This window comes from Anabrus simplex, chromosome 1 (assembly GCF_040414725.1).
Source record: "Anabrus simplex isolate iqAnaSimp1 chromosome 1, ASM4041472v1, whole genome shotgun sequence".
In the NCBI taxonomy this organism is placed as follows: domain Eukaryota; kingdom Metazoa; phylum Arthropoda; class Insecta; order Orthoptera; family Tettigoniidae; genus Anabrus; species Anabrus simplex.
Window position 1 is genome coordinate 129,119,582 of NC_090265.1, and position 13,107 is coordinate 129,132,688.

At 38.3% G+C, this 13,107-nt stretch overlaps 1 protein-coding gene across 1 annotated transcript in view; it reads left to right on the forward strand.

Annotated features, from left to right (window-relative positions):
- The window catches only part of LOC136884678 (non-homologous end-joining factor 1), a 100,471-nt gene that overhangs the window by 26,487 nt on the left and 60,877 nt on the right, over window positions 1–13,107 (forward strand). The window contains exons 2-3 of the mRNA XM_067156948.2: window positions 5,930–6,124; window positions 6,614–6,752. Coding sequence (XP_067013049.1) covers window positions 5,930–6,124; window positions 6,614–6,752 — 334 coding nt within the window. The remainder of the gene's footprint in view (window positions 1–5,929; window positions 6,125–6,613; window positions 6,753–13,107) is intronic.

A 13,107-nucleotide genomic window follows, 5' to 3' on the forward strand; every position in this document is an offset into this window, starting at 1 on the left:
CAGTTGGTGAGGCATACAGACGTGTAGTTCCTTGAAACAGTTATGCGTGGTCTTCCCACTTTGCATCTCATGTTTCACGCCGTGTTGTAGACAAGGAGCAAAAGACTTAATACGATTTATGTGGACAAAACCTCAATTATAGGGAAACGGTTTCTTAGAAATGCATTGTAAGAAGGTACCAAGTAATAATAATAATAATAATAATAATATAATTTTAAAAAATTAGAAATCAGTCACTATTGATCTGCATTTAGGGCAGTCACCCAGGTGGCAGATTCTCTATCTGTTGTTTTCCTAGCCTTTTCTTAAATGATCGCAAAGAAATTGGAAAATTATTGAACATCTCCCTTGGTAAGTTATTCCAATCCCTCACTCCCATTCCTATAAACGAATATTTGTCCCAATTTGTCCTCTTGAATTCCAACTTTATCTTCATATTGTGATCTTTCCTACTCAAACTTATTCGTCTACGTATCCATCAACCGGTTCCTGTAGTTCTCATTGATGATCATGGTACTCAAGTATCAGGACCTGAAAGACCATTGCAAGTGTCATCATATGTATCTGTCCCCCTGAAACTTCGTCATTTACTGCAACCTAGCAACAGCTGCTATCATAATTTTACTAGAGAAAAAGACTCAGGACAAGCCCTTTACACATTTGTTTACTGCATATTCCCCGCCTTCTTCCTTTCTTACTTTTGTACTGGATTTCAAGAGCGAGTTGGCTACACAGTTTGTGTCACATAGCTGTTAGGTTGTATTCGAGAGATGGTGTGTTGTAACACCACTGCCGGCAGCCCTGCAGAATGTTTTCGCTGGTTTCCCATGTACACACCAAGCAAATGGTGGGACTGTTCCTCAGTTGAGGCCATGGTTGCTTCCATCCTAGTCCTGTCCTGTTCTATCCCATCGTCACCATAAGATCTGTCTGTGTTGGTGCGACGTAAAAAGACAAAAAATAAGAAAGAAAAAAGAGTTCTGGATTAAGTTCTGCTTACATCTTGGCTGATATGACTGTTTCCCCTCATCTCTCATTCTGGTAGCACCTGAAGTGTTTATGACACTCGTTCGTCAACATATTTTATAATGTCGGGTCCCAGTGTCTGTATAACTACAAATCCTTGGACATCTAGGAATACACAGATCTACCTAGCAGTTACGGTGATTTTTATGTATTAGTTCTTGGAATGTAAATGGGTCATTGCAAATATTAAATGGGAATAGTCAAGAATGTGAGTAACGAGCTGGCGAAAGGGAGAGTGGGAGAGAAGAAAGCGAGACGATTGCTATTTATAAGTACTTAGTAAGTTGCGGTTAGGGGCTGCAAGAGGCAACATATACACTAGTGTCCAGAAGTTCAGCATAAGTTACGAGTAAGCAGGGCAACAGGAAATAGACCGCAAATCGCACAATATATGCACCTACCAACCTTACGTATTCGTTCTGTATAGGAAAGGAGTGTTCCCTGCTTTGACTAGCGGCGTAACTGCAAGGTAAACGCAGCCAATGCCTGCACCCCATATTCCCTCAGTTGTGTTTGCCCTGTTATAGTGTGCAGAGTGTAGTCTCATGGTGAACGTGAAAACATAATGGCACAACGACGCCATTTGGACCCCGTTTTGCAGGGTAGAATACTCGGCCACCTGGAAGCAGGCCAGACACAGACTGAAGTCGCCGTATCCTTGGATGTGCCACAAAGTGTCATTTTCAGGCTTTGGAGACGATTTTGAGACACAGGAGATGTTAGTCGTAGGCCAGTACCAGGTCGACGAAGAGTAACCGCCCCAAAGCAGGACCGATATTTGGCCTTAACCGCCCGACGAAATCGGAATGCACCTGCAAGACAATTGTCGGCAGAGCTTGTAGCCGTCTCAGGGGTTGCCGTTTCCCGGCAAACTGTATACCGGAGGCTCAGAACAGCAGGGCTGTTTGCCCAACGTCCAGTGGTTTGCATCCCGCTCACTCCAGCACAGTTTACTGTGGAGCCGGCAACATCGAAACTGGACCATGAATGAATGGAGGCATGTGCCTCTTCACAGATGAATCCCGCTTCAGTTTGCAGAACGATTTCCATCACGCATTAATCTGGAGAGAACTGGGTAGCCGATACAACCACAGGAACATCATGGAACGGGACCTGTATGATGGTGGTGGCGTCATGGTGTGAGGCGGCATCATGTTGAATGGCCGTACGGACATGCACATCTTCATGGGGGGTCTGAGGAACACTGTTAACGCTCGGAGATACTGGGATGAGGTACTGAGACCACATGTTCGACTCTTCAGAGGTGCGGTTGGTCCATACTTCCTCTTTATGGATGATAATGCTCGACCGCACCATGTTGTTCTGGTGGATGAATTTCTGGCTGGGGGAGACATTCATCGCATGGACTGGCCAGCGAGGTCTGAAGATCTGAATCCTATAGAACATGCCTGGGATGCATTGGGGAGGCGAATTGCATCTCGTCAGCCTCCACTAAGGACCCTCCAAGACCTTCGCATTGCCCTTTCAGAGGAATGGGATTGACTGCCACAAGAGCTGTTGGACCATCTGATAGAGAGCATGCCACGTCGCTGCGAAGCATGTGTGGCTGTTAGGGGTAACCGTACACCCTATTAACAACATTCCTATCAGGCGGTATGGCCTCGTTTAGTGATTATGATTAACTTTTGGACACTAGTGTATAATGAATGTTCCTCCCAAAAGTTGACCTGCAACTTGTATTATGTTACTTTTATATCCTAATACTCCAACCTAATACTACACTGTAATGTATACACAGGAACATAATACTGGAAAGTAACCATTTGTCCCATCTGTAGCTTGTACCTATTACTTTCCTTTCAAATACTTGCCTTGCAGTTCTCCTTTCCTCCATTTTCTCTGCAGGTGTTCAAACCATGTGACTCTTCCATCCTTTCACTGAGACAGTTTATTCTGAGCCTCTCTATTACATCTGCATTCCTTTCACGATCCCTTCTTGTTTTTCTCAGCATACTCTATTCTCTTTGCACAAATAGTTCACATTCTTTATCTTTTACTTACACTGTGCAATAGGACTTGCCAGTTGACTTGTTTCTATATCTCGGTGATAGTTATCATGTTTCCAAACACTTTTATCACATTGTTCCTTACATCCCTTTTAAGTTATAGAATCCATTCTTCCAAATAGCATGAAAATAAGACATTCAGACACCAGTATTTTTAATATTATGTGGCTGTTATTTGTAATGATTAGTGCAGTAGCTTAGCTGCTGGATTTTCATAAGAATGGGCAGGATTCAAATCCCAGTTGATCTTGACTTGAAATTTTCATCTGAAAAATTGCATGGCCTTAAATGCCTGGCCTAAACCAAAAATATGCCAAGGTGTCTCCAGAAATATCTGGGATAAGCAGAAGATAGTTTATATGAATATATTGTTGCAACTGTGAAACAAAGAATGAAATTTCAAAGGACTGAACTTTTGAATAGGCTAGTGGTGACATGCTTACCTATGGACACTTGGTCGATTCCTGGCTCACCCAAGGAATTTAATTCTGGACTGTGGGCTGGAATAAGATTCATTTAACATCGTGTGATCAACTGAGATGTCTGATATGAGTGACAGTGGACCCAGCCAAGAAAGCCAAGCTGTAGTCCGAGGATGTCATCGTGCAAATGATGTGGCACTCTGATATCTGGCAGTCATTTTGGAAGACTTATTAAATTTTAACCAGCTCAGAAATATTTAAATTGATTGCATCACACACCTCTATACACTGTGAATCATGCAACAAGGGAAGGTGGTCTTTTTCATCACAGTTCAGAATTTTGTGTTCCAGTTCTATCCATATGGTATCCTTGTCCACTTCACCACTGGAGGAGAGCTGCTACGTAGCTGTGGAGTTGCTTGCTGATGATAACAGCAATTTCTGGGAATTGGTGGTTCCATCATAAATCTATTTTTGTCCCTCTCCAGTGCCTTTTGATTTTTGACCTTTCCACCAAGTTTCTTGAAGTCAAACAGTGTCAACACTATACCGGTTCATGATGTCAGCAAGTTCTCGGCTTTGTGCTGTTAACATGCCAGTGTTTAAGATGATAATTCTTAATGATTTAGGTTGGACTCCCTTCTGTACTGGCCCCGTCTTTGGGCGAGACTGTAATATTTAACCCATGAGTTGCCAGCCAGCTTGTAGCTGCTGGGCATTTTACACCTACTGCCAGGTTTGTATTGGGCATCTGTTAACCCGGAGAACATATCCTCACAAAAGCAGTCTTCTCATCCAGTATAGATGTTACCTACAAGAAATCACACCCCAAGCTATGCAAAAGCTCAAATCAAAACATATCTAACAAATCAGTGGAACAGCCTCTGGATCCTGAGTGTTAAAGGGGTTTCTCACAAGAATCTTTCCTGACTTACATAGCAGACTTCAGTGAGAAACATTAGTAGCTGAATTCATTCTCGCTCAGTTTCTCTCTGGCAATGGAAAGTTTGCTGCTTTGAATGCTTTAAAATTAATACCGTGGAAGACTATCTTTGCTTTTGTGGATTTTCTCAAACAGTAGAGTATTTTCTGTTCGACTGCCATGTTTGGAAGGATAAGATTCAAGCTCCCATCTATTCAGAAAATCCTGCTACTGCCAACAATTCCTAAAATTAATTCATCACATCTTCAGTATCTTAGTTTCCAATTTAAGTGTCAAGGACCAAAAATAAATTAACTGATTGTAAACTATAACATATAAACTATAACAAACACCTTTGGTAGCCACTCCTAACTTGGAATACAGGCACTATTTGGAACATTTCAGTGGCTTTTCTTCCACTAAGTGTTTATCACCCTCCTAAAGGGCTCACCATCCACAGCCTTTAGCTCCCTAAGGGTGTCACATTATTTTCCGCTGTCCAACATTTAGTGTTGAGTTGCTGACTGGTACAGTAACATGATGAACCTGGTCACAGTTTTATCACTTTCATGTTATTATTTAGTATTGCATTCACCTAACCCACATCTTACTACCTCTTGTTGTGTATTTTCAAATAATATTGTTGTTGTGTTTAGAGTTAGTTACAACACTGGATTCTGAAGGCATTTGGTAAATTTACAGAGGCCTGCAGACTGAATGCTGAAAGGTATAACAGGAGACCTAGTGTTTATAGTGCACTATATCATCTGGTATGGGCTAGAGCAAATTTTGTTAACTTTCATTGCTCTGGCTCAGTCTTATCCTTGGCTTTGACAATATGAAAGTGACTGACGTATGAGCGATGCTAGTAATGCCATTCTTACCGAGCAAGTGGCTGTGCGGTTAGGGTTGCGCAGCTGTGAGCTTGCATTCGGGAATTAGTGGGTTCGAACCCCACTGTAGGCAGCCCTGAAGATGGTTTTCCATGGTTTCCCATTTTCACACCAGGCAAATGTTGGGGCTGTATCTTAATGAAGGCCACAGCCGCTTCTCTCCCATTCCTAGCCCTCTCCTATCCCATCGTCGCCATAAGACCTATCTGTGTCGATGCCACGTAAAGCAAGTAATAATAATAATATTAATAATGCCATTCCTTATGCAACCAGTCCTTGCTATGAATGGTGTGAAAATGTTGCTCACAGGGTCTGTTGTTACATGCATTTCAGTGGGCTTGGCAGACTGATATGTAATAGCAACTTCTGGCTCAGTGAGGAAAGAAACGGGAAACTACAGTACCTCATTCCCCATTCCCTAGTATACCTCTTCAGTGATGGCTAGGCCATTTATGACAGCTGATAACTGAGTTGATGAGGATCCAACCAGCCTTCGGGCTGAGGACTGAAAAAGGATGTAATGTATATATGTATGTATGTGTGTGTGTGTTTGTAGAAAATGAATAAACCTTAATTCTGTTAATTATAATAGGAGACCTTTTGCTTTCAATGTTGTTAAATGTTTTTGGATTGCTTTAGGACCAGAACCCTCTGATAGAAGCTGATGATGAATCTCTCATCCAGCATCTATTTTCATTACTTGAGGATCGAAAGGAAGATATTACATTTAGAAGCAATCTGAAGGATGGGGATCGTACGTTAGAATTGAAGAAAAGGCTTGCTGGAGTCCCATTTTACTTCACATTCAATTTGAAGTTGATGAGCCCTGAAGTTGTAAGTATAATATACCAGTAAGTTTTGATCTCTGTGTAAGATAAGTATACCTACTTCTTATAAAGTTCGAAAGCTTCACATGGCAAGCGATTTACTTTAGCTGATCATACATGAAACTGCTTGTTTGGACAGTATGGAAATATTTTTTCTTTTTTCTTTCTTTCTTTACATATTCCTTAATTCATTGATGTTCTAACCTTTTCTGGTCAAGTTTTGACTGTGGTATGTAAAACTTCCATCTCCATGTACAGTAGGAATTTGTATACATTTGCTGTCATGGGAAATGATTCAATTGGTCAGCAGTCCGATTAGAAAATGGAAAGCTTCTCATTTTACTGCATATTTGTCTGTATTCTGTTAATAAAAAGAAAGTATGATTTCTCTTCTTGTTTATTATTTAGAGTACTATATTATCACTGTCAAGCCTTTTAAGCTACCTTCCTCAAGGTGTAATATAATTTTTTTGGTAAATTTTTTCTTGTTTCTCAGCTATTCCAGGAAGTGACCAAGCCACTTTTATTACTGGTTCGTCAACTTTTCACCTCTCAGAACACCTTATGTGAGCTTTTGGAAGCCAAAGATGCTGAGATAGCAGAATACAAAGTAGAGGGAGCTCAGCTCAAGAGAAGTATGCATTTTATTTCTTCATCATCATCATTATTATCATCATCATTATCTTAGGACACTGTCTCCCTATGAAGATTGGTGATCCAATTGATTATTGATTATTCACAAACTAATGGCTAAAACTATTTCAATAGGGGCTCATCCATACTAGCAGTACCTTTTTAAAAAGAACTACAGGAAATAGAAATCTGAATTTTCATCATACCTTAAAACATGAGGTCTAGTAGAACTTGAGTGGGTGGTATCTTGTGTCACACATTAAGTGTTAAAAATGACTGAGTACCTCATGAAAGGGTGTTAGCAGTCTATTGCTCTGTGTTCAACTTTATTCAGTATAAATAAAGAACAAAAGTATGGTCCAAAAATATATTTACATATAGCATTACACTCCCTGCTGGGTGTATGTTTACTCTTTCCTTAACACTGATATTTTTGCCAAATGTAACAGATGGAGGGCAAAAGTACTGAGAATCATGATCAGCATTTTGTTCAACAGTAGTAATGCTAACACCACCAGCACTTTCACTTCTCACAAGAATGAATTTTTGGACTCATTTTCACTGTCTGAGGGAATCAAATTATCCTCTGAATCCTGATTAAATAGTATTCTGTATACCATTGATATCTGCCACGGACAAAGGCCTATCAGTTAAATAATAAGTTTTATTTCAGACACTGCGCGCAGAGTGTACGCACCAAGCACTGGCTGGCTACATTGCTGCCACATGACTTCCAATGACTAGCAGAAGCTAAATAACTTTGTTGTTCAGGCTGAAATGTTACAATGAAGTGTCCTCAGTTCCCTTATACTGACAACGAAAATTACTACCAGCTAAGTTAGTGTCATTCTTTCGGAAAAAGAACAGGAAACCTAAACACAGTCTTGGAAATGACTTAAACTCCTTTAGAAGGCAAGCGCTGGCTATCGTTAGAGGAGTTAACTCCTCCACAGCAATTTCTATATAACACTTTTCCGCCTTGTCAGTGCTTCACATTTTATTATATTTAATTAACGTACATGTTTCGAGAGTAAATACTCTCTTCTTCAGCGGTGCCAAAACATCAAACAAAATCTTTTTTTTCTTGATACATTTGTACAAATACAGTTATCAACAGAACAATTATATATAAATCTTGAAATCGTTAAAATATTTCTTTGTGTCTCAACTGATTATGTACTTACTATGTCTGTAACAGAACAAGGTATATTGAAATGAAGGAAAATTACACAATTCATAGTCTTGATATTAAAGACATGTATTCCAGCATCCCCATCACTGAAACAATAAATATTGTTAGAAGGAATTTAACAGAACATAGCGGTTTAAGTAAAATAGAGATTGAAGAATTTATCATATTGTTAGCATACACATTAGAGAAGAGCCTCCGTGGCTCAGATGGCAGCGTGTCGGCCTCTTACCACTGGATACCATGGTTCAAATCCCGATCACTCCATGTGAGATTTGTGCTGGACAAAGCGGAGGTGGGACAGGTTTTTCTCCGGGTACTCCAGTTTTCCTTGTCATCTTTCATTCCAGCAACACTCTCCATTCTTATTTCATTGCATCTATCATTCATTCATAAATCACTTTGGGAGTGGCGACCCCATCGTACTAACAGCCTATGTCTGCTTCATTCATTACATCCCTGACCCGGTCAATGACTGGAAAACAGGTTGTAGGTTTTCATTTTTTTTCACACATTAGAGAACAATTATTTAGGATTTAATAACAAAATATACAAACAGGAGAAAGGGTTGGCTATGGGTTTCCCAGCGTCGGGTATTCTGGCAAATATTTACATGGACTATTTGGAATCAAATAAAATAATTGAGAAAATTAAAGGATTAATCAAATTTGTGAGATATGTGGACGTCTTTTTCGTTATTATAGATGAAAAAGAAATAGGTCCGGTAGAAGTATTGAGAAGGGTGAACGAAATAGACAAAGATATCAAATTTACAATGGAGTCAGAGGAAGGAGGATTGCTGAACTACTTAGACGTCAAAATAACAAGAGATGGTAGGGAATTAGAGTACCAGGTTTTTAGAAAAGAAACGACCACTAGCACTATTAATAGGAAGGACTCCAACCATCCAGGGCAGCAGAAGGAGGCAACATTTTACAGTATGATCTGTAGAGCCCTTAAATTCCCCTTAAAAAGACAAGCTTTCGAAAAAGAGATGAATACTATATATGAGATTGTGAATAGAAATGGATATTCAAAGAAATATGTAGATAGTGGGTTCGAATCCCATTGTTGGCAGCCCTGAAGATGGTTCCGTGGTTTCCCATTTTCACACCAGGCAAATGCTGGGACTGTACCTTAATTAAGGCCATGGCCATTTCCTTCCCATTCCTAGGCCTTTCCTGTCCCATCGTCGCCATAAGACCTATCTGTGTTGGTGCGACGTAAAGCAAAATAGCAACAAACAAACAAAATAGATAAAGAGCAAGTTAATAAATAGGGACCAACGTTGGAAAAAGAAAAGAAAGAAAGGAAGAATGTAACGGTAATAACATGCCACAACAGACACTTGTACGGAATAAAAAATATTTTTAGCAAAAAGGGCATTGACATTGCGTTTAAGACAAACAACAGTAATAAGAGAATTTTATTCAGTTCACATAAGGTTAATAGGTCCAGTAGGTTCAATAAATCAGGAGTATATTGCATTAAGTGTCAAAGTTGGAGTAAGAAATATATAGGACAATCAGGTAGGAGTTTGGAGAGGAGATACAAGGAGCACGTGAATGCAGTAAGACACAAAAGGTTTCTCAGCAGTGGGTGAACACAGGGAAGAGTACAATCGTAATTTTATGGAAATAGATAAAGATATGGAAATACTGCACACGACAGTGAAAGGAAAATTAATGGGCGCTCTAGAGAAAATAAGTACTGTATATGTATTGTCTAGAGAAGCAATAATGAGAATAATTTAAACGAACCGCTGAATGAAGAAAATGCGGTGTACAGATTAGCATACAATCATATAAGGAAGAAGGAGGGAAAGAGAGAGCGGAAGAAATAGTTCTGGTCGGTGACACACTCCCCCTCTCGCCCCTACATTACGTAACCAGCAGCATAGCGACAAGTAGCAGCTCGTCTCGTAAGGTCATTGACAGCAAGCAAAGTAGCAAGGACATGTTTGTTTGCTTCAGATTAGTGTAATGTTATTTTAATTTTTGGATAAATTTGGCACCCGCTGAAACTGAAGTAAAATAAAATTCTCTAATCATCTGAGTTGTAGTCTTTTTTGCAAAAAATGTCTCTAAAATTAGTTTGTTGGTTGTTTATTTTATAGGAATTTGACGGTTAAATGGCTTGCATAGTTGGACGGGATTAAGAGGAAGAATTTCTGATTTATGTGAAAGGTCTCAGAAATATGGCAGTAAGGGAGTAAGTTAATTGACATATTAATGGTATAAATAAGATAATTGAATTACAGATTAGAAATGTTTTCTTTTTTTCTTAGTACTTAAAGAAAGGAGAAATTTCAAGAAGAGAGCAGAAAATATTTTAAATTCAACATATAGTGACTAACATAATAGTTTTTATTTATTTTATAAATCAGAAATTATTCTATTTAAAGTGTTTGCTAAAGATATAGGCCTAGTAAGTGTAAATTTAGACAAAAAGAAACATCTTATTTCTTTTTTAGGTGTAAATAGGGACTTGAGTTAAAGTCAAAGAAATATTAATGTTTATTTTATTCCACCTATTCAATACATAAAGAATGATTTTAATTAAGAATTAAATCTTAAGAAGAAAATTACAGGGACATGTTTCGCCCTTTATTTAAGGGCATCTTCAGCCTTAATCTCAAACCTGAAAGATAATAAATCAGGATCTTGATTGTTCTTAATTGTAGTTTTTTAAGGTAAATTACAAATGATAAAAGTGAGGATGATGTAGGTATATGCATCAAAAGATGAGCGAGAGGATTGACAGTAGTTAAAATATTCTTGCAATAAAGCCTTAAACAAATAGTCGTAATTTATGTACTTTTTTGAATTTCCTTGTCTAAAAATGTGGTAACAAGTTGCATATTGGTAGTTCTATAAGAACACAAATTGCTGTGTCGAATCTTGTTAAACGGCACCCTGTATTGGTTGGGGCATTAGAAATAAGTTTGGAGTCTAAACAGTTCAAACATCAGAATAATGACAAAGAAAAATGTTATTGACTGTTCCAAGTGGAGTTTAAATACATTTTAAAGCTAGTGATGAGACATTTCTGCCGCTCTCTCAAATTTCGCTGTAGGGGCGAGGGAAATGCTTGACAGTAAGTAGCCACAACTATAAAGTTTTATGAGAACTCAGTTAATTCTACTAAAAGGCGCCCTGTAAAGGTTGAGGGCGTAAGAAATCAAATTTGAGCTTAAACAGTTTGATCTTTAGAATAATGACGAAGAAAAGTATTTCTGATCACTCCAAGTGGGTTTTATAATAAAATTTAAAGTTGTTAATCTCGTGTGAAGAGATAAGTCTGCAGTCTTCTTAAAGCACGCACGAGTGAGGAAGAGTGCTCGATGGTAAGCAGCTGTGTTAAATATTAGCTGGAAGGTGCGACTGTAGCTGTAGGGAAATTTGGTTTAAAGTCTCTTTATTAATTATGATGTTAAATTGGTTAACGTAAAGTTGAGTTAAAGAAAAAAAAGTTGTATGTAATTTCATTCATTTTATCGACTCTATAACAGTTATCACTGTTAACACAATGTTTTTTTCTTTAACTCAACTTTACGTTAACCAATTTAACCCTGGAGTGCTCGCGATGGGTCTACGAGACCTGGACGGACATACTTTTTGGTGTTCCTGTTGTTGGAATGCACCGAGCGCTTCCCCATCCCTGGTAGCTTCTTCGCTCACAACCATCAACTGAACACAGTAGTCTGCTCTGAGTTGCCTTGGAAACTTTGCGCGTACAGGCTGTTCAGGGTCTCGCAGACCCGGTGCGACTGTTAACGTTGGTCTTTGTTGTCAAACTTCGCATTGTTAGTTTAGTACACTTTTTCTTCTGTGTAACAAAGGATGAAGCTAATTCTGCCTGGATTTGTTCCATATTGGAGGAATCTGAAGATGAAGAAGCTCTTGGTCATTTCTGCCCAACAAACAAAGACAGGAAGACATCCTTCATCTGCCCCAAGTGCCAAAATTTCATTTGCGGAGAACATGGACAACTTGTCTGCAGAATGTGCATAGAAATTGATTAAAGCGATGTATCCCTGTACTTAGATCTGTTTCTAATACTAATTTGATTTTGATTTTATGAATTATGACACATGATTCACACATACCTAAAAAGATCCATTCGCCGCCATAAGACCTATCTGTGTCGACGTGACGTAAAGCCCCTAGCAAAAAAAAAAAAAAAAAAAAAAAAATCCATATTTTTGTACCAATAGTTCAAGTGTGAAATTCTCAAAAATATGTTTTATTAAGACTGTGTAGAAAATAGATTAAAGTGTTGATTTATGCATGTAGATGCAAGAAAAAGTGAAAAAAATTATGTAAAATACATTTTACCGTTACCATGTTTTACTTTTCACAAGTTAACAGAAAACAATAATTTCTTCAGTGTAATTATAAAAATACATTTTTTTGTTAAGAAATGGGATAGTTAAATATCGTAGTCATGTAAACTGCATTAAAATAAACTAAATAATGTCATACATTACTGTAATTGGAAATAAAGTATAAAAATCTAATTGTAAAACACTGAGAAAAAATGGGTCTGAGAGCCCCGGTGCGATCATTAATATCGACAAAACCTATGCAACCACTCCAGGGTAAACATCATAATTAATAAAGAGACTTTAAACCAAATTTCCCTTTCGACTCTATATAAGAAGCTACAGTCGCACATTCCAGCTAATATTTAACACAGCTGCTTACCATCGAGCACTCTTCCTCACTCGTACGTGCTTTAAGAAAACTGTAGACTTATCTCTTCACACGAGATTAACAACTAACTAACAACTTTAAATTTTATTATAAACCCCACTTGGAGTGATCAGAAATACTTTTCTTCGTCATTATTCTAAAGATCAAACTGTTTAAGCTCAAATTTGATTTCTTACGCCCTCAACCTTTACAGGGCGCCTTTTAGTAGAATTAACTGTGTTCTAATAAAACTTTATAGTTGTGGCTACTTACTGTCAAGCATTTCCCTCGCCCCTACAGCGAAATTTGAGAGAGCGGCAGAAATGTCTCATCACTAGCTTTAAAATGTATTTAAACTCCACTTGGAATAGTCAATAACATTTTTCTTTGTCATTATTCTGATGTTTGAACTGTTTAGACTCCAAACTTATTTCTAATGCCCTCAACCGATACAGGGCGCCATTTAACAAGATT